This window comes from Tachypleus tridentatus, chromosome 10 (genome assembly GCF_004210375.1).
Source record: "Tachypleus tridentatus isolate NWPU-2018 chromosome 10, ASM421037v1, whole genome shotgun sequence".
NCBI classification, from domain to species: Eukaryota; Metazoa; Arthropoda; class Merostomata; order Xiphosura; family Limulidae; genus Tachypleus; species Tachypleus tridentatus.
The window spans coordinates 14012287-14035076 of record NC_134834.1 but is presented as its reverse complement, the minus strand read 5'-3'; the positions used below and the strand labels follow the sequence as shown (position 1 = coordinate 14035076).

At 32.1% G+C, this 22790-nt stretch overlaps 1 protein-coding gene across 1 annotated transcript in view; it reads right to left on the bottom strand.

The window, feature by feature from the left end:
- The window catches only part of LOC143228760 (E3 ubiquitin-protein ligase COP1-like), a 32530-nt gene extending 10769 nt beyond the window's left edge, over nt 1-21761 (bottom strand). Inside the window, 15 exon segments of the mRNA XM_076460080.1 lie at nt 572-688; nt 1785-1866; nt 3037-3145; nt 4669-4751; nt 6351-6411; nt 12097-12229; nt 12937-13063; nt 14193-14321; nt 16824-16865; nt 17261-17320; nt 17796-17824; nt 17827-17863; nt 19598-19717; nt 20418-20482; nt 21422-21761. Coding sequence (XP_076316195.1) covers nt 572-688; nt 1785-1866; nt 3037-3145; nt 4669-4751; nt 6351-6411; nt 12097-12229; nt 12937-13063; nt 14193-14321; nt 16824-16865; nt 17261-17320; nt 17796-17824; nt 17827-17863; nt 19598-19717; nt 20418-20450 — 1162 coding nt within the window. The 5' untranslated portion in view covers nt 20451-20482; nt 21422-21761.
- Nucleotides 21762-22790: the final 1029 nt, after the last annotated feature.

The following is a 22790-nucleotide window of genomic DNA, read 5'->3' as shown; positions in this document are numbered from 1 at the left end:
CAAGCAGAACAGAGAGAATAAAAACAAACTGGGAATTATGATTGGCTAAAAACATGTCACATGACACAAACATGCAAGCACTGAACAAAGAGTGAAGACATGAATTACTACATTTGATTTTTGGACTGCATATCATTTTAAAGATATAAATAAATAAAATAAAATGTCCATACTGTAATCATTAAAGAAAATAAAACTTCTATAACTCGAAATGCAGTGGAAAATCTTTAATAAGACCAAATATTTTGAAATTAATTAGAATAAAATAAGTTGACATCTCTATACAAAAATCACACATTTTATATCATTTACATATATTTTTTCAATCGCTGGTTGTTTCTCTAAAATAGTGAAGTTTTATTATTATTCTATTGTAAACACCTAACTTGCACTGCTTATAAAACAATTATGAATATACTACATTACTGAAACTTATGACTGGTCAAAAATTATGTGAATATGTTGTGATTGGTCAAAAATCTGTTTTAATATGTTGTGATTGGTCTCATTGAAGAGCTTCCATTGTATAAAATATAGATAAGAAATGTTAGCCAGTGTAATTCTTACTAACCAGCCGAGCCAAATGCCAGATGGTATCTGCTTTCAGGGTTAAACTTGACACAACACACGTTGGCCTTTGTCTCCAGTGATGTTACAGAATGATCCATTCCAGTTGACCAAAGCTTAACTACGGAACGATAAACACGTTTTTTTTTTAGAGATTGGATCTTTTCCAGTACAAGTCTTCACAGAAACGTTTGCACAACAAAAGTACTTGGCATTTCTTTTGCATTTAAAACGTTTTTTAATCAAAGAATTTTCTCTTTCAAAAAAAAAAAAAAAAAAAGTCGTTGGTACATGATGAATTTTGTGCAAAACTTCTCAAAGGTTAATAGCATCAACTGTCCCTAATTTTATAAATCAAAAGATAACAAATCAACACCACCAACTCCTGTTATAAATTAAAAGATAACAAATCAACACCACCAACTCCTGTTATAAATTAAAAGATAACAAATCAACACCACCAACTCTTGTTATAAATTAAAGATAACCAATCAACACCACCAACTTTTGGGTGCTCTGTTCAAAAAGTGGGATTCAATTGCTACTTGTATAATGCATACACGGCCTCAAAATGGAATGCATGTTGTTTTCTTTGCAACATTATTGGTGCAAACTGCACTGTCACAGTATGGCACACTTGTCTTCTTTTAAAAAATCAAAACAAAAAAACTTAACAGTTACACGTACTTGAGACACCGGTCATAACCAACTTATACTGGTCATTAAAAAATTGATTTCCAAAAGCACTCTTATAATGGATAAAAGGCAGTTCTATAACACTAGTTGACATATCATTTTAATGGAATAGAAAAGCCAATAAGGTCCAAGAACATAACATCATTTAATTGTTGTAAAAGTTCAGTAACACATGCAGTAACATTAAAACATCATATCTGATTTTTATTCAAAAGAACACAACAAAATAAACTGAATATAAAAAGTTCAAGAGGTACAGGTGGACATCTAAAAATGTCAAGAAGGGAGTAACTGTGTTTCACACTGTAATAACCAAACTTTTGAATACAGTAATACCAGTCTATCAGCTCCAAGTTAGTTTTCCTTCATATAATAAATCAAAGTAAAGATAGCGAGCCTTTCAAAAATATGGCAAACTATGCTGTCAGATTTCAGCTTCTAAAAAGTTATAAAGATGACCTGAATAACCACCATGTTGTAACATTATATCAACACTTATAAACACAGGATGTAGTACATACCTTTAGAATCATCAGATCCCGATGCAACTAGTTTGGTGTCAACACGGTTGAAATCAACACTCCAGCAACGTTTCTCGTGTTCCTAGATGCACATGTAAAATGACAAAAGTTTGAGATCAGTTGATACAAAGTTTCTTTACATGTCATGTTAAGATATGCATGTTTATGTATACAACAAAGTGACCATATTTCTCTTAAAATATATTTCAGACAACTGTCCAAGTAAGGAGGAAAAACAACGTGTAAGACAACGAGTTGTTGTTGCATTTTTGTTTATAACACAACTGGGACTGAACTGGTTATTAAAACAATGAATTAAAAAACTATCACAAAATAGCAAAAAAAATTGACTGACTAATATAAAACTATACCACTATGTGACACAAACACCAAAATGACTTCCCCAGGTCTTTGGATAATTTTTCTGACAAACGTACACACACTGTGTTCTTCATATTTTACTATATACACAAGCACTTGAACAAAATACTGTGTTTTGTGTAGTAAAGCTATCTCTGTTTTTGAGCTACTGAACAGAGGGAAGGCAGCTAGTCAGTAACACCCCATTAATTACTTTAAAAGATTGACTGTCACCCTTATAATGCACCAACACTTAAAGTGCAGGGAAGATTTTGAGATACACAGGTTTTAAATCCAGTTTAACAGCCCTAAAATCCAGAGTTCTATTACAGGGCTAACCCATGCCTTAAAACAACACTATGAATTAATTACAATAATGTTTTAAAGAAGTGTGCTTAAAAATAGAAATTAATAAATACTGGCATTATTTGTTTCTCAGTCGTGGAAACTAATTTCAAGACTTGTTTTGGATTATACCCACATAAAAACCAATTCACCACACTAATACACAGTCCATTATAACCCAATAGTTAAGAGTTATGATTGTATATTTATTTGTTTAATTAACTAAGTCACATCCTACTACTCTATCATCATGGTTAATTTATCTTTAAACCCAATTAAAACAAATTTTTTTTTATAATAATAATTTAACTACCTATCAGTGCAACTGTTTATTACAATTATTGTCAGAAAAATACAAACTTTAACACTTGAATAATATTATTAAGATGTGTCCTTCACTAAAAGGTGAATCAGACAATAAAACATTGCTTTTAATGGTAAATGTAGAAAGCTCTATGAAGATAATGGTACCAAAATATAAAGTGTAAATCAGGCCTACAAACCTTGATGTTAGATTCTATATCAACATTTCACGATGTGACCATACCTGAAAGTTTCGTATCTTCTGACCGGTGAAAGCGTCCCAGATGGTGACAGTTCCCTCATAATCACTGCTTGCTAACATCCCTTTGTGATACGAACTCCAGCTGATACAGCTTGAACATACAAGTTTTCTTATTACTCACTGAAAACACTGCACTCAGTACTCAAAGAAACAGGTCTATTTCTGTATACACACTACATAATAGCTTCTACACGTAAACCCCAACATAAGTTTTCTATCAGTTTGATAAAAACATCACTTTTTTCTGGATTATTTACCCACTAGAGAAGTTTAGTATTTGCCAAAGCATGGATCTAGTCCTTGTTATATAGTTCAGTTAAAGCATGTTTGTTAGTGCACATGCGAGATAGTGTACGTTTCTCTACCCAAATTGTTAAAGCACACAAGTAAAAATATTTCACTCAATAAATTATTCTAGTTAATAAATAAAGTGACCAGTTTAGGAAAACAAACTTTATATATTTTAACATATAAACTATTAACATCTTAAACTTCGAGACTGCCGTGAGTCATTACTGAATATCATGTCACTTGTGATGTTAATTTTTACCGTGACATCTATTTTGTGCAAAATAACAATCAAATATATTGTTTGATCTAGTGCTAACTATCTGACAAAAAAAAAACTCGGATCAAATTGGAATACCACTAAAAAGAATGGTTTAAATACATGTGGTTAAAAATGAATTAATCATAAAATCATTAAAATTACACAGAAAAGTATAATACTTTGTAATTACTATATGCAGGGATCTCTGTAGTATCTTTCTGTATTGTAGTAAAAATTATGTAAACCAATGAAACAAATGATATAAATCCTAAACATTTCTTTCATATTAAGCCTGTTTTTAATTTTTTGTTCAAAAGGTTATATTTATTACCAAAATTTTAAATTGACTGTTTAAAGCTCATACATGTTTTTAAATCATGTTTGTGTACAGGAAGAAACGAACAATTTAAGAATCATAAAATCATCTACATTCAATCCACAGCGGAACTGGCCCGATTTTTGAATTGCACATCCACAACGGAACTGACCCGATTTTTAAATTACACATCCACAACGGAACTGGCCCAATTTTTAAATTACACATCCACAACGGAACTGGCCCAATTTTTAAATTACACATCCACAACGGAACTGGCCCGATTTTTAAATTACACATCCACAACGGAACTGGCCCGATTTTTAAATTACACATCCACAACGGAACTGGCCCGATTTTTAAATTACACATCCACAACGGAACTGGCCCGATTTTTAAATTACACATCCACAACGGAACTGGCCCGATTTTTGAATTGCACATCCACAACGGAACTGGCCCGATTTTTAAATTACACATCCACAACGGAACTGGCCCGATTTTTAAATTACACATCCACAACGGAACTGGCCCGATTTTTAAATTACACATCCACAACGGAACTGGCCCAATTTTTAAATTACACATCCACAACGGAACTGACCCGATTTTTTAATTACACATCCACAACGGAACTGACCCGGTTTTTAAATTACACATCCACAACGGAACTGACCCGATTTTTAAATTACACATCCATAACGGAACTGGTCCGATTTTTAAATTACATATCCACAACTGAACTAACCTGATTTTTGAATTACACACCATCTCGTTCACTGGATAGTGCATGTCTATGGTATCCATTATCGCAGTGCCATAATCAAAGACCTGCATCATAATTAACATGTTAAAAGAACAGCTGAGCAATAAAAATTATAAAAATCAAACAAAAAAAGACAAAAGTAATTAATGTGTTTATCAGATTCAGTTTCAACTGTATTTCTAGTACATAATCCAAACAATGTTTTAAAAGAACATATTAATTGTAAATAGTATAAAATTAACATTACTGTAAGTAAACATTAAAACTGAACTGGGTATTGGAACTATAGAATGTAGTTTGGGCTTATAATTTGTTAACATTGGAGAACTGAAGGAAAATATGTTAAGTGAGTATAATTATTCACTGTCAGGTTTAGCACTCAATTTAACCACAGCCCTCAGTTTGTAACCAACTTGTACATGAACAACCACAGCTCTCAGTTCATAACTCCATGTTTGCCAACAATCAATTCATCAGTACGACCCTTATTATAGAACTCAAAATGATCTTGCTTCCTGTATTTGTTCTTTTTTCAATATTTTATTTAAACTTCAAACAGAATCAAATATTTTAAACTGTGTTTAAATAAGTGAAAAGTTACAGGATAAGGGAGATAAAAATCAATAAATTTACTATAAATTAATGAAATTTAATGGATTATTAAATCTTCAGAGATTTTTACATTTGCAAAAATGATGCCGTATTTTAACTGAATGGGAAAGAAAACAATTTCTTTGAATTAACAAAAGAAACAAAAATTAACTTTGAGTCAGAACAGTCAGGTTTTGCAATATAATTACATTAATTTACATATAATAATGGCTTGTGGAAAGATCCTTTGGGAATAGGTTTCCTTAGGAATGTAGCATTAGAGCTGGCCATAAATACTGCTAGACAAAGAACAGCAAAACACTTGTCTGTATCAAAGCACAGCTATATGAATCAGGTTTTCACATCTGTTCTAAACTGTAGATTGTTAGTCTTAGGAGAAGGTGTAACAAGGATTTTAGACATTAAAAAATTTTTTTCTATGAAAAAGTAAACATCCTCCTCGACTGTAACCGATTTAAAGAAAATGGTAACTTTAGAAAGATGCTGTTCTGGAAATTAGTTTAATTAAAAATGTATCATACCTAAACTCTCCACCAGGTGATACTTAAACAGTTAACATTATTTCTTGCTCGCAACTTCTTTAACCTCTTGACTGACAAGTAATTCAGTTGCTACGACAGCTCCTATGCCAGTTTTTTTTCCAGCAAAATTGAGTAATTTTTAAAACACTGAATCAAAAGTGAAACAATTTGCAAGTAGGTCAAATGCATGTATGGTGCTGACATCTGGCGTTGAAGTTAGGTATTATTGAGAAGGAATTAACTCATCCGTGGCACTGTGTTACCGATCCGTTTGGTCGAGTTATCTCGTCTACAGCACTGAACAGGTTAATGTAGAGTACAGTAACATATCAACCACTAAAACAAACTTAAAAAATACCACGTACTGGACTGTTTGTCACAGATGCCATAAACACACTCCAACAGGAGGTCTCAGAAACTTACATTATTTCAATATGACATGAAGGATAAAATTACTTGGAGATATCTGACTAACAGTCATGAGCAAGAAAAACTTGAAACTTAACATGTTGTATCAATATAAAAACTTACCTTAATTTTTTTAGTGACTCCAGCAATTGCAAAAAATTCATTATCTTTATCAAATTCAATACTGTGGGTGGAGAGAAAAAAGTAAAATTAGTAAACAAATAAATAACAAAAAAAAAACAATTTTTCTACATAGAAATAACAGTTTGGGATGTGAGAAATATTACATATGTTTGGCTGAAAATTCCAACGTTTTAAAATGCATAATAAATTATTACTTTTAAATTTTATGCAATAAATTATTATGCATTTTAAAATACTGGAGTCTTCAACTGATTTCATTACAAAATGTTCATCATACTTTTGTGCAAAAATAAATTCATCTATGTACTTCAAGTATCTACCAACAACAAACAGGTTCAAGTATTACTTTCAGCACGATGCACTTTCAACCTTGAGAATATACACAGTAGAAAACTGGAAAAAAAATTCCAGAAAACAAGTTTTCATTAAATGGAGTCACTGCTTACTATGGAGGGCAACTGTCTGACAGCATCCACTGTCACCTTTTGGGATACCTTTCACTGGAGAATAGGGAGATTGACCATCACATGGCTGAAAGACTACAAATGTGTGTTGTGTTTTGTTCCTTGACCTAATGTTACAAGTTGAGAATCTTAGCCATCAGGCCATATGGGATAGTACAACAATTTTGGAAAAGATGCAGATGTAAGGTTTTGACAATTTTTAAATTTATACAACAAGTGAAGTGAGGATAAGTACAGCAACTTAAAAATGGCATTAGCTTATCCTACTGCACAAAGTTGTAAAAATGGCATTAGCTTATCCTACTGCACAAAGTTGTCTAAATGGCATTAGCTTATCCTACTGCACAAAGTTGTAAAAATGGCATTAGCTTATCCTACTGCACAAAGTTGTCTAAATGGCATTAGCTTATCCTACTGCACAAAGTTGTCTAAATGGCATTAGCTTATCCTACTGCACAAAGTTGTCTAAATGGCATTAGCTTATCCTACTGCACAAAGTTGTCTAAATGGCATTAGCTTATCCTACTGCACAAAGTTGTAAAATGGCATTAGCTTATCCCACTGCACAAAGTTGTAAAATGGCATTAGCTTATCCCACTGCACAAAGTTGTAAAATGGCATTAGCTTATCCCACTGCACAAAGTTGTAAAATGGCATTAGCTTATCCCACTGCACAAAGTTGTAAAATGGCATTAGCTTATCCCACTGCACAAAGTTGTAAAAATGGCATTAGCTTATCCTACTGCACAAAGTTGTAAAAATGGCATTAGCTTATCCTACTGCACAAAGTTGTAAAAATGGCATTAGCTTATCCTACTGCACAAAGTTGTAAAAATGGCATTAGCTTATCCCACTGCACAAAGTTGTAAAATGGCATTAGCTTATCCCACTGCACAAAGTTGTAAAATGGCATTAGCTTATCCCACTGCACAAAGTTGTAAAATGGCATTAGCTTATCCCACTGCACAAAGTTGTAAAATGGCATTAGCTTATCCCACTGCACAAAGTTGTAAAATGGCATTAGCTTATCCTACTGCACAAAGTTGTAAAATGGCATTAGCTTATCCTACTGCACAAAGTTGTAAAATGGCATTAGCTTATCCCACTGCACAAAGTTGTAAAATGGCATTAGCTTATCCCACTGCACAAAGTTGTAAAATGGCATTAGCTTATCCTACTGCACAAAGTTGTAAAATGGCATTAGCTTATCCCACTGCACAAAGTTGTAAAATGGCATTAGCTTATCCCACTGCACAAAGTTGTAAAATGGCATTAGCTTATCCCACTGCACAAAGTTGTAAAATGGCATTAGCTTATCCTACTGCACAAAGTTGTAAAATGGCATTAGCTTATCCCACTGCACAAAGTTGTAAAATGGCATTAGCTTATCCCACTGCACAAAGTTGTAAAATGGCATTAGCTTATCCCACTGCACAAAGTTGTAAAATGGCATTAGCTTATCCCACTGCACAAAGTTGTAAAATGGCATTAGCTTATCCCACTGCACAAAGTTGTAAAATGGCATTAGCTTATCCCACTGCACAAAGTTGTAAAATGGCATTAGCTTATCCTACTGCACAAAGTTGTAAAATGGCATTAGCTTATCCCACTGCACAAAGTTGTAAAATGGCATTAGCTTATCCCACTGCACAAAGTTGTAAAATGGCATTAGCTTATCCTACTGCACAAAGTTGTAAAATGGCATTAGCTTATCCCACTGCACAAAGTTGTAAAATGGCATTAGCTTATCCCACTGCACAAAGTTGTCTAAATGGCATTAGCTTATCCCACTGCACAAAGTTGTCTAAATGGCATTAGCTTATCCTACTGCACAAAGTTGTCTAAATGGCATTAGCTTATCCTACTGCACAAAGTTGTAAAAATGGCATTAGCTTATCCTACTGCACAAAGTTGTAAAATGGCATTAGCTTATCCCACTGCACAAAGTTGTAAAATGGCATTAGCTTATCCCACTGCACAAAGTTGTAAAATGGCATTAGCTTATCCCACTGCACAAAGTTGTAAAATGGCATTAGCTTATCCCACTGCACAAAGTTGTAAAATGGCATTAGCTTATCCCACTGCACAAAGTTGTAAAATGGCATTAGCTTATCCCACTGCACAAAGTTGTAAAATGGCATTAGCTTATCCCACTGCACAAAGTTGTAAAATGGCATTAGCTTATCCCACTGCACAAAGTTGTAAAATGGCATTAGCTTATCCTACTGCACAAAGTTGTAAAATGGCATTAGCTTATCCCACTGCACAAAGTTGTAAAATGGCATTAGCTTATCCCACTGCACAAAGTTGTAAAATGGCATTAGCTTATCCCACTTGTAAAATGGCATTAGCTTATCCCACTGCACAAAGTTGTAAAATGGCATTAGCTTATCCCACTGCACAAAGTTGTAAAATGGCATTAGCTTATCCCACTGCACAAAGTTGTAAAATGGCATTAGCTTATCCCACTGCACAAAGTTGTAAAATGGCATTAGCTTATCCCACTGCACAAAGTTGTAAAATGGCATTAGCTTATCCCACTGCACAAAGTTGTAAAATGGCATTAGCTTATCCCACTGCACAAAGTTGTAAAATGGCATTAGCTTATCCCACTGCACAAAGTTGTAAAATGGCATTAGCTTATCCCACTGCACAAAGTTGTAAAATGGCATTAGCTTATCCCACTGCACAAAGTTGTAAAATGGCATTAGCTTATCCCACTGCACAAAGTTGTAAAATGGCATTAGCTTATCCCACTGCACAAAGTTGTAAAATGGCATTAGCTTATCCCACTGCACAAAGTTGTAAAATGGCATTAGCTTATCCCACTGCACAAAGTTGTAAAATGGCATTAGCTTATCCCACTGCACAAAGTTGTAAAATGGCATTAGCTTATCCCACTGCACAAAGTTGTAAAATGGCATTAGCTTATCCCACTGCACAAAGTTGTAAAATGGCATTAGCTTATCCCACTGCACAAAGTTGTAAAATGGCATTAGCTTATCCCACTGCACAAAGTTGTCTAAATGGCATTAGCTTATCCCACTGCACAAAGTTGTCTAAATGGCATTAGCTTATCCCACTGCACAAAGTTGTCTAAATGGCATTAGCTTATCCTACTGCACAAAGTTGTCTAAATGGCATTATCTTATCCCACTGCACAAAGTTGTCTAAATGGCATTAGCTTATCCCACTGCACAAAGTTGTCTAAATGGCATTAGCTTATCCCACTGCACAAAGTTGTAAAATGGCATTAGCTTATCCCACTGCACAAAGTTGTCTAAATGGCATTAGCTTATCCCACTGCACAAAGTTGTAAAATGGCATTAGCTTATCCCACTGCACAAAGTTGTAAAATGGCATTAGCTTATCCCACTGCACAAAGTTGTAAAATGGCATTAGCTTATCCCACTGCACAAAGTTGTCTAAATGGCATTAGCTTATCCCACTGCACAAAGTTGTCTAAATGGCATTAGCTTATCCCACTGCACAAAGTTGTCTAAATGGCATTAGCTTATCCTACTGCACAAAGTTGTCTAAATGGCATTAGCTTATCCTACTGCACAAAGTTGTCTAAATGGCATTAGCTTATCCTACTGCACAAAGTTGTAAAAATGGCATTAGCTTATCCTACTGCACAAAGTTGTATAAATGGCATTAGCTTATCCCACTGCACAAAGTTGTCTAAATGGCATTAGCTTATCCCACTGCACAAAGTTGTAAAATGGCATTAGCTTATCCTACTGCACAAAGTTGTAAAAATGGCATTAGCTTATCCTACTGCACAAAGTTGTAAAAATGGCATTAGCTTATCCTACTGCACAAAGTTGTAAAAATGGCATTAGCTTATCCTACTGCACAAAGTTGTAAAAATGGCATTAGCTTATCCTACTGCACAAAGTTGTCTAAATGTTTTCTGCAAGCCTTGCCACCACTAGTCCGAGACAATCATAGGCTGCAAATTATTAACCATCTTAAAATTAAGACATGGTTTTATTTTAATCTAAACTTCATAACTGCCACAACAAAATTGGATCTGTTTTTCTGATAAATGTTTTAACCCTATGCTGGTCTGCCGAGGTCTTCACGGACTACAAATATTTTGTAAACATTGGCACAGACAGATGGAAGCACATACGTTTGTTGTTCTCAGTAGCTTCCATATCAATTCAGTTTGTGTTAAGTTGTTATACTTAGCTTAGAAGGTAAGAAACTAGTTGTAATATTCAGTGTTAATTTATTGACCAATAAAGGAAAAGATTTTAACAGTTTGTTTTGTTATAGCAAAGCCACATCGAACTATTTGCTGAGTCTGCAGAGGGTTGAGTGTCAATGTTTTTTTTTGCTTGCAAAATGATAGTTTATTATTGTGTAAATATTTTAAAATTAATTTCTTCATTATACGGTCCACTCAGACCCCATCACAGTGACTACGGACATTTTACAGAATCTGCTAAAATGTACCAAATAAATTTGACACATTTCTATCGTAACTACATGGTTGTTCAACCTGCCGTAAAACCTTTTACAGCACAGATCCACAAAATAATCAGCATGAAAGCTGACGAAGACACTTCAGGTAAATATTAGTGATTCCAACTATCTATTACTATCATAACTAATCACTACTACAAATGAAGATTGTGTTGCTCATGTTATTTGAAGTTACATCTGTACAAAAAATAAAGTAACTTTGTAAATATTAAATCACTGGTACAACATCATATGATAACAAGTAAATACACAATACAATGTACAATAATTTGCATTAAGGTTTAAGCCCACAGTAACAGTAAAATATCAAAGTCACATATACCAGTTTCAACGCTTCGTGTTCTTTCCATACCAACATCGAGTTCCACACAGTTATATTTCTGTCTATCTTATCATTACCGGTTGTCCTACCATTGTACTGACTCACTGTAGCCAGTTTTGGTGAAACATATGAGAAGAGATCTAAACACCCAGATTACAACTATCTTCCCAACTTATATAAGAACCTCTCTCAAAGCATTCCAATCCCAGACTAGTTTTTCACATCTATTGTACTGAGAGACCACTGTATGTGCTTTTTCACTTGTTCAACGGAATTAACCACATTAATTTATCAACTGCCTTCAAGTCTCCTGAACGTACTTAGCTTACGTTTGAGCAAGAGTTACGTAACGCAAACATAAAGATTATTGTTACCTTTTAAAACAAACATGTGCACTGAGCGTAGCTTACTAAATGGTTTAGGTAATCAATAAAAACCATCTCACCTTGAAACAATACTCGACGCGTTAAACAAATCACTCGCATAATTTAATGTTACTAAAGGTCTCATGGCACTGTATCTGGTAAACTTGGAAAGACTCTCTTGAAATTCTTCCAACCCATCACACTGTGAATTACCTGTGTCAATAAACAAACATTCAGGGTTGTGCTTAAAGTCACTGAACACAACATTCCAAATATATCTTAACATAATGTTACAAGTTATTAACAATTAAAAAGGAATTTTTCAACATTTTGTGCGTGATGAAACAAGATAATTTATTATCAAGTTTAAATTGCTATTAGTTAATATTTACATACAAAACTTCATGACCACTACATGAACTATATCTTGTTTTCATACAAGAATTGGTTGGTATACATTAACAGCTTGTAAAGACAGGTTAGTAAAGCCACAGTAGTGTGTGGCTTTTGTACCATTAATTCATGCCAACATTATATCAAGAACAATTATAGAGAATTTAGGTTTCATTCAAGCTAGGCTTATGCAAAGTCTACATAAATAACATAATGAGCAGCTTCCAATGCAATTAAATTCCAGGATGAGAAATGAATATATATATTATGCAAATAATGAACGAATGCACTAAAAAGTACCATTTAAAATTAGAAAAAGACATCACAGATGCCAGTGTTTGTTAACAGTTTCAAATAACACAAGTAGTAATAATTACATTTCAATAATAAAATAATACATGATGTTCTTGGAGCATTGCTTCAATGTCATTTTATAACTATAAAACTGGGGAATCTAACAAGAGGAAAACACAAGCAGTTTTAAACAGTTTTCTCAATCTTTAAACAGTAACGGGCATATCACTAACCAGATGAATTCAAATGAATTTCTTTACTTCGAGACGAGAAATAACACTGTTGCAAGTCTTCAAAATGTATATTCATACGCTTTCTTCTAGCTGCTACCGTAGTTGTCAACCAATGTTGTTTACTTCCCTAAACGGGCGTAGAAAAACAACAAACAATTTAATTAATTACATAATATTACATAATACTAGGGAATATGAAAACAAGTAACACAGAAAATTAATAACAAATAATTTTCAATACAGAAGTCATGTGTAGAAGTTACACTTCAATATACGTTTTCACTTAACGGAAAAAATACTATATTTCATAATGAGCCAACATAAAGCAGAAGCTAAAAGTGGTTACAAATACAACAACTTATTTGTAAACTTTAAAAAAGTTAAAACTACAACAATATTTTGCCTTATTGAAAAGCTATTTTGAATCTGTTTAATAGCTAAACACTGAAATTACAGCTTCGCAGATCAGGTTGTGTGAATGTCACTAACATATGATGACTATTTTGTTACAACAGCAGAAACAAGCAAATTGCAAGAAACTTGGGATAATATATTAGATAGATTATTTAATTTTTTTTTTAATCAAAAACTAGCATCTAACTTAGCTTTTCTACCATTTTTGTATGTCAAGCATTTTGCTGTTAGTCTTAAAAATACACATTAAAATTACTTTATTTTTTCTGTAATTAAACGTTTTTCAAATATTCATCAGATTATTCCATCCTTTATAATCAGTTAACTTCTACTTATTTTGATCAACATATTTCTTATAAAAATTACTGATTTATTGACTGCAGTAGCTACAACACAGCATAGACAGAAGTGTGTGTACTGACGACCCACGACCTTCATATGATGTCAGGTCAAAAAAGGTAACATTCTTGGTTGAAGTAAATTGTACAACCAATAAATATACTTTATTTTCAATAAATTAAAAGTTTTTATTAGTGTGTGTTGTTTGAAATATAATGGGCTATCTGGGCTGTGCCCAACAAAAGGTACTGAAACCTGTTTTGTTTTTTTAGTATTAAATAAAACTACAAACCACGTACCACTGAGGGGCTGTTTCTTACAAATAAGAATGCAAATCACTAGAATATTTAAGAGTGGTAACAATGTTTTCAGAGCACTAAAACACTAAACACTAACATCTATAAACATTTACTATTACAAATAACAATGAATCAACTTGCAAAAGTTGGATGTCAACTGCACACTTATGCTCCTCAAAGTGAGACATTCAGCTATTAACTTACGTATCGACTTCCGTTGAAGCCATCTTGAAGACCACTAAGAGAAGTACAACCAGTATTATCTAAAGACATAGCCTGAGTTTCTTCATTAGCTGAACAAGCAACATTTAAGTGGCCACTGAACAAAGACAGCTGAGAAAAGGAAAATCAATGTTACATCAAATTACATCAAACTATCAAATCTGTTATAAACAAAGCATGATAAATACAGGCCAAGAAGTTTCCAAGAAATATGGTGGTTCTTTTATAGTTAAAATGTATACAAGCAAGCTAATGTTTCTTAAATACCATAAAAATTTATTATTGTTTACCAAATCCTTTCAGTTACCAATTTTATCTTCAGTATATTTGAACGGTACTACTTGAACATTTGTTTTAGGCCTTACAATCACCACACGTCACAGTTAAAACGTTTTAATGCGAGACAATCATCACTTGAGCAATGCCTGTCACAATGTCATCATGTTTTATACCAAGTCGAAGATTTAATGTGGTGGGTAAGACTAAAAGGTTTGAAAGTGCGTTCTGTAGCTTGGAGCTCAGAGATATAATCAACTCAAAATTAAAGATTAAATCAATTAATGATCCAAATAATAACCAAATAATCAAAATGAATTTTTGTTTACTACTGCTTTCAATTATTTTACTTATCCCAGTAATCAAAATATTACTATTACAATTATAACAATTATTATTGACTAATCCCAGGTTTAAAAAATTAAATGAATTAGTGCCATAACTCATGAAACTATTCAACTAATCCAAATTAGTGATTTTATCTGTTTCTAACTTCTACAACTGTTTAAGTTCCATGTGAAAATAATGAAGTTAATGTAATTGATTAATGAACTCAATGATTAATTAAGAAATTCCACTTATCGCCCAGTTGTACATTAATTATACAAAACTTTAAGTATAATATGAAAACAACAGTTGTAGTTGACAAAAACCTGTGCACGTATCCGAAACGCGTATTCAAATACACTAGGGTGAAGTTTTCGTAGTGAAAAATCTGGAAAGCTGCAAATTCTACTGGTTTTACTAAGGTACAAGTAACACAAGTTCTATTATAGTCTCTAATGACTCACAAGTGAAACTTTTAAACATATGAGAACAAGATCATCTGGTTACATATGGTCACTAAATACAAAGAGTAGGGCAATATCTCAACAGGATTTTGATAGTTCATGTGATTTTAAATATTAAAATCTGTAGTTCGGGACTGTTTCCGTCATCTGACAAAATAACTGTGTACACTATAAACTCAATTTTCAAGTTCTGTTTGTCGCTTGAGAGAAATTATAGTTTAAGTTTTAACACAACCGAAGTGCAGGTGCAAAAGGAATAATAATTTGAAATGAAATTACAGAAATAACAATGAAATACTCTGCAAATTTAAAAACCATATTACTAAAAAAAAAAATGAACATTTTATGTTCCAGTTATAAATTATGTGCATTTCACCAATATTTACAGACAAAGTTTCTCAGAATGTATGTTAAACTGTGTATTTAGGGATGCTAAAAAGCTTTACATAACAGCTTCCAAAAAATTATGAATGATTCATCATAAATAAATGACCATTCTAATAAAAGAGTCACGACAGGCGAAACGTGAACCCACAGATAACACATTCACAACAACGAAACAAACACACAATGTTTTCTTCAATCTTTTTTTTACTTTTCAAACACCAAGAGCAATCAACTTGTGTGTTAAGTGCACACAAAAACAGTACTAGAACATTCTAGACATCACGTCTGTCCTTTAGGAATCACATTTGTTTCTAGAAAGCTTTCACTAATTATCTTGAGAAGTTAACTTAATCATTAGAGATTGGGCCAAAATGCATATTTGTGTTTTAGTGTTAACTTTTACATATAATATCAGAATTTTAAAAACTTATTTATTTGTTAACATATCGAACAACACTACAAAAAATAACAACAGGTTTCAACTTAAATATTTGTTTTCTACTTTACAAGAGAAATGTAAAATAACATTTGTAGAAGTACAAGAAAACCAAAATTCTCTTGACACCAATTATGATTTTGAAAACTTTATCTTGTCCACTTCTGGTATAAACAAGTCTAACTCTCTCAACACAAGCTCAGTCAATTTGACCAACCATGTGACCTGTTTGTACTCAAAGTCTTTATAGATTTCAATGCTTTGGTGTATAATTAAATGCAAGAGAAAACTATTAATAAATTCTGAGAGGATGTGACAAGTGGGTGTGGCAGGAGAGGTCTGACTTTCTATTTGATAGCTCTGTAACTACACAAAATTGAAGGCCATAAAAATTAAGGTTTGGCTGACCAATGACAATATTATAGTGAGTAATTTATATTTAATTTCATAGTTAATGGAGAGGTTGTAGATAAAGGGAAGATTGTCTAAAGAAAATGTTTCACACCAGGGGAGAAAAAAAATTGAGGATTTGTAAAATACTGACTAAGAATTAAAGAACTTAAAACTTAATATTAAAATATGGATTATTAGCTAAGAATTATGCTGTACTAAATGGTATGGCACAAATAGTTTAATAAAATTTTGAATGCAAGAAACTAAACCTTGTGTCATGCATTAAAAAGATACCCATGACAATAGTTTTAATAATGAAAATACACTTACACTTTTTCTTTGGTAGACTAGTTGGTGGTCTTGAATCATTTCCTATATAAACCAAAAAATAAAAAAAAACTTGAAGTGAACGAACATCTCAGATGAACAAATGTTTTCCTTTTTTAACAAACGGAAATATATACATATTTGATTTTAATATCAAGCCGTTTCATCTGACTGATGTTCGAATTTCAAGTTCCCACACATTATCAGAACACGAGTATATAACCAGAAAAACACTGCAACTTTCACGTTTATAAAAATTTATTTGTACACATAAAAGAAAGTCAATAAAATTATTAACAAGTAGTGTTACACAATGAGAATCAAACTTGAGTTTAGCATGTTGATTCTAAAATTGAAGAAGTTTAGAAGGACAGAGAAAACAAGTATGACCATTACAATAGCAATGCCAAAAGGTTGAGAGAGATTTATAGATAACATACTTCCACATGTTTGGTGTCTTTATCAATGACGTCTATTTCTTTGTTTATCTGGTCTAGTACCTACAACAAAAAGTATACAAAAATTAGAAAATAACTGCTAATTTATAGCTGATGACAAAATTTAACACAGTAAAATTCAGTGGCATACGACCGTTTTAATGCTTGAAACACAAGAATAACTTTAGAATATGGCTACTGTAAATTGTACAATTAAAAGTTACATTGGGTTGTACACACAATTTCTACTGGTACTGGTATAAAACACAGGTTAAAAGTAATAACAACAACAAGGGTACTACAGCTTCAACCATAAACACTTAAAGACATCCAACATGCATACAGCTTTATTGATCAGAATAACAGAATCTGTTTTATTTACTGAACATTTCATAAGTATTCAGGTATAAACAATTATATAATTAATGATCCATTTCTACCATTCAAAATACTGAAAAAGCTCTTATTTAACTTTTACTATATATTAGGCATTTTGATCAATGAAATTCCTCAAAATAATATAAAATATCAGTCTCACATCTTTCTTTTGTTTCCTAATCTGTTCCAAAATTCTTTAAGTAATTGAAGCTGTGTTGCCTTACAGTCCTGTACAAAAATTAAAAAAAATATATACAAAACAAGTCAGGGATCTTATCTCAATATTTACTGACTTTCCATTTGTAACAAATAATCATCAATAGCAAGTAAAGAAAATAATTTAAAATAAATATTCATAACCCTTCTAATTTCAAATACATGTATAAAACTTTGCAGACAGGATGTTAGAGAAACACACTAACTACATAATAGTTCCATATAAAAATTCTAGGACTTCATTAAAATCAGTTTAATTTCAATATAACTAACTCACAGATTAAACAAGTGTTTGGTTCATGTGTAAATTCAGCACAACAGTTTGAAAATATACAAAAACGCTTCAAAATCAAAATAACTGTGCCACTTATATTTTCTGGTCTTTGTGTATAATACAGGGTGTTCGGAAAGTCACTGTGCACTTATATATTTATTAACAGACACGTTTCAATATAGAATACAGGAGGTAAATATGAATGACAATTATAAACAATGTTGAAAGTGACCCCTGTTGGCATCAATACAGGCCTGGATCCTTCTTATTTTGTTTCTAAACACCGCTATCAGTTGCTGGCTTGAAATAGACTGAATAAAATATGATTACAAAATTGCACAGTGACTTTCAGAACATCCTGTAGTTATAACATATGTAGACTGCAAAAAGCATTTACTATATCACTACTATGGGCACACACATGGTTCCTTCTAGAGCAATGGTTTGGGATTCTCCTTTCAAATTTACTAGTTTTGTTTTTAAAATAAATCTGGCACCAGGAGAATTTTTTTTCCTGTAAATAATGCAGTAAGAAAGTTTTTTCTTTTCACCCCTTGTTTTACAGTAATGACGAAACACATTTATATTGATACCAGGTTTCTGTGGATGAAAACAAACGAAGCCTATAAAGAGAGGTTTCTTAAGATGTAAAAAATTTAATAAATTCTAAATAAATAAAATAGTAATCTCCTCTTTGGTAAAGGTACTTTTTGCAGTGTTAAGAATTCATTGTGATATTTGCTGGTATACTCAATGTTATCAGTATTGAAATATCAGACACATTAGGTTGAAACATCTACTTAACTAATGAATAATTCACTTTTCAACTCCCCCAAAAAAAAATTCTGTGTCAGAAGTTATATAGCTGAAACAGAATTAGATTAATTACTTATATAAAGACATTATGCTGTTTCTTGAATAATTACATCACCAAAGTTAAAATTATTATAAACTGTGGACATAGAATTTCATAACTAAACATTTCATATCAGAAAAAATATATGTTGAAACATGTTTGGTTGGCAATGCATTTGAAAAGTATATCAGATATTTATTAAACCTTATATTTTGTATCACTGAAATGTACAATTCAACAGCTTTTATTTTATATAAATTTTCTGTTATTAAACACAGAATTTCATTTGATTACTGACCAATAGCCAACTCAAATAGATAACAAAAGATTAAGCATTTTAAAGGTCAACATGTCAGTGAAGTTCTAGGACTAAAGTGTTCGTGATTAGAAGTACATGAAGGTTCCACAGATATCTCACAGTACGTGTCCTCTTAGCCATTGTGATATAGATACTTAGACTGCAAAATATTAATAGAATGATATAAAGTGAGTAATAAATAGTGAAAAAAGACAGAACTTTAAGTTTATCATCTTGAAACTATCAAACAATTTTTCAAGCCCTTAACATCAGGTAATTTCAGTTGAAAGACGGTAACATGACAAGGCATTCTCTTACGGCTTCTAACTGTTGTTTTTTCTGCGACAGCATTTCAAGCATGTAGTTAACATCAGCAAGGTTTAGCTTGTCTCCTTCTTGAGCAAGAAATTCTTGAAGCTTTGATACCCCTTGGGCTTTCTATAATCAAACACAAACTTATTGTTAGTCAAGCTATTTGTTTTACTTTTTCTATTAACAATGTAATTTAAAAACTATAAACACAGACTTTGAGAGTTTGTAATGAACAATTTTAGTGCTAAGTGACAACTACTTCCTAGCTCCAAATCTGATTGTTTTGGAAGTCTGAGATAGTTTTTGACATTTATGCAATGTTAATGGTGCTGGAAGAAACTGTTGTAAATTATTAAAAGCAATGCACACACACACACACACACACACACACACACACACACACACAGACTAAATCATTCAACAAATCCACTTTCATAAAAATAAAACTGACTTGTTAAAAGGTATTCAATAAAGATACTAATAGCAGAAAACATTAGTAGCTGAGATTAATGACAGATTAAGTGAAACATTTGTTTACATGACTGTTCATTCACAACTTGATTAGCATTCAACCTGTAAAAGGTTGTATCTATTGCAATATGCAAGTTAGAACTTGATACCAAAGAACATAAATGTTTTGAAATTGTGTAAACCTTTACCAATCTCTCTAATATATGTAAAATATGAAGCTTTATTTATAAATCATCACATTCATTATTTTAACTGAAAAGCAGTAAGTAAAGAAAGAAAACATCAAAATCATTGTGGGTTTGCAATATATTGTCTACAAACAATACGTATGGAATAACAAAGTATTACTGCTTACAGTGTTGTCTACTTTGAGTTTCTTTTCTGCCATCTTCTGTTGATGTTTCGTAATAAGCTCATTCACTAAATAAAATTACATTTAAGTGTTAAAACAAAAATAGTCTATAACCTCTCTTAATCGAAATGACCAAAACTAAAATATGTCGTCAAAACTAACCCAAATTATGAAAGTCTGAATACAATTAAGTTTTAATAAATAGTTCAGTTGTAGATACAAATTTTCAACGGTATATATTGTACTTTGGTTAAAAAAAATTATAAAGTAATGCTAAACATAAAAAATTTTAACACTAAATTTGAAATTATATTCAAAACAATATTTATGCAAAAAAGATTTTTAGTGGTTCATAAAACTTATGAATGAGAATAAAAATCGCGTGTCAGCTGTTGAAATAAAGTATTTCTTACAAAAGAACAAAGACTACGTTAGACTACAAATACCAAATTTGTCATACACCCTGACAATACAGATATTCATTATAAACTTTATCAAAATCTATCTTTCATTTCTGGTCAGTTTTAAATTTCAAGATTGTAAAGGTTTTTTGGGGTAAGAAGTATTCCCAACAGAACCAAATCATGCCAACCATTTAGAATACAGTTAGAATTACCAATGACTACGATTCTAACAAACCCATAAAAATAAATAATGAAAGTCCTAAGACATATCTTTGAGTAATTTAACTAGACAAATTTATCATCACTTTACTTTCTATCCCGAGTCAGTTCTTTTAATCAATTTGTGATTATTCAGTGAACCCAATAGGTGTTCAACTTACAACTGTAATTAATCCCACATAAGACGACTTATCACAGAGTTTCTGAAGGTCAAAATATACAAAATTAACTAGAATGTAAAACAACTATTAAAAAAGAGAGACAGATAAATTTACAAAATATGAAAATCCCTTTATAAAGATATGCCAGTAATCAGTTGTCAAATGAAGACAGTTTTACAGATAGACTTGGTAGACATATAAAGTAAAAAGATACAATACTAACATAGGAAGTTGGGGAATATTTGATCTTTTTTGTCGATCACAAAGTTGCACTTGGGACACCTGTTACTCTGTTCCAGGGCTCTTCTGATGCACTTGAAACTGAAACGTAAACAGTGAGAACACAAGTATTTGAAATGTTACTCAGTGTGTATAATGTGACAATTCCTGCAACGATGTGTTACAATGTGTACACCTCCTGTAAAGAAATATTACACAGGCCTTATAACACGATACTTCTTGTAAGACATAATAAACATACAAACAAATTTACATTCCAATCAGCATAAAGAAAGAAGTCATTGTTATGGCGTGAACTACTTTTCCAAGCTGACAAAGCGCGAGTATAATTCATGATATTTGGTATAAGACTTTAGTATTAGGTTTATTATATTTTTCAAAACAATATTTTCTCCTAACAGAGACAAGATGTTAACATCTTAGCAGCTGTTGTCGTAACAAATGACCTATATCAACACAGTGTTCCAACCACCACTGTGTTCCAGCTGGCCTCACGAGTTCTGTATTGAGAAAAGCTCATTATTGGCAGTGGACTTGACAAACATGATGTGGTTAACACTATTATTAAACACTTGTACTTCCTGAAAATCCCTAAGAGAATAGCTAATGAATGCAGTGTTAAAAAATATACTAAGCCTACTATACAGCTTGTTACCAGATTCTTATAGGTTTGTGTAATAGGCTATAATTAATTGTAACTGTCAAAAGATTAAGCCTATTATAACTTGGACGTGAAACGTTTTCAACATATAAGGTATACCTCTGTTATTTCTCTTATAGGACCATACTACCATACTTTGGTAAGGGCTTATTATAATGAATGAAACAGTCTTTAAGGCCTTTCTTCAATGAAATATATTGCAACTCAAATCAAGTACAGAATTTTTGATACATCAATGTTTCTCAGAATACAAAATGCCTGGTTACAATACGGTTCATGATAGAACCAAGGTAAGTGTATGATCAGATGAAATTCAAAAACTGGTATCATGAACATTTACAGATACCAGTTACATTGGTAAAAATTCATAACTCTGCATGAGAAATTGGGGGGCCCATCAGTTATATACATATCCAATATTTAATAAATCAAACTGTTAAACCTTAGACAAAATGGTGCTCTTCTGTGCAATATAGAAACAGATAAAATTATATTTATAAACATAACAAAAGCAGCAGAATGTCAAACTTTTGAGGCAAGCACTTCAAACAGTTAAAATTTAGATAATAAAGGGGGAAGGATTTGTTTTTCATTTTAACTAAAAATTGTTTAGGGGATCTACAGCCACAAATGTCTTCCTCAGGTTTACTCTTCAGTGGCAAATGAAAATAACACATGCTTCAATAAATGA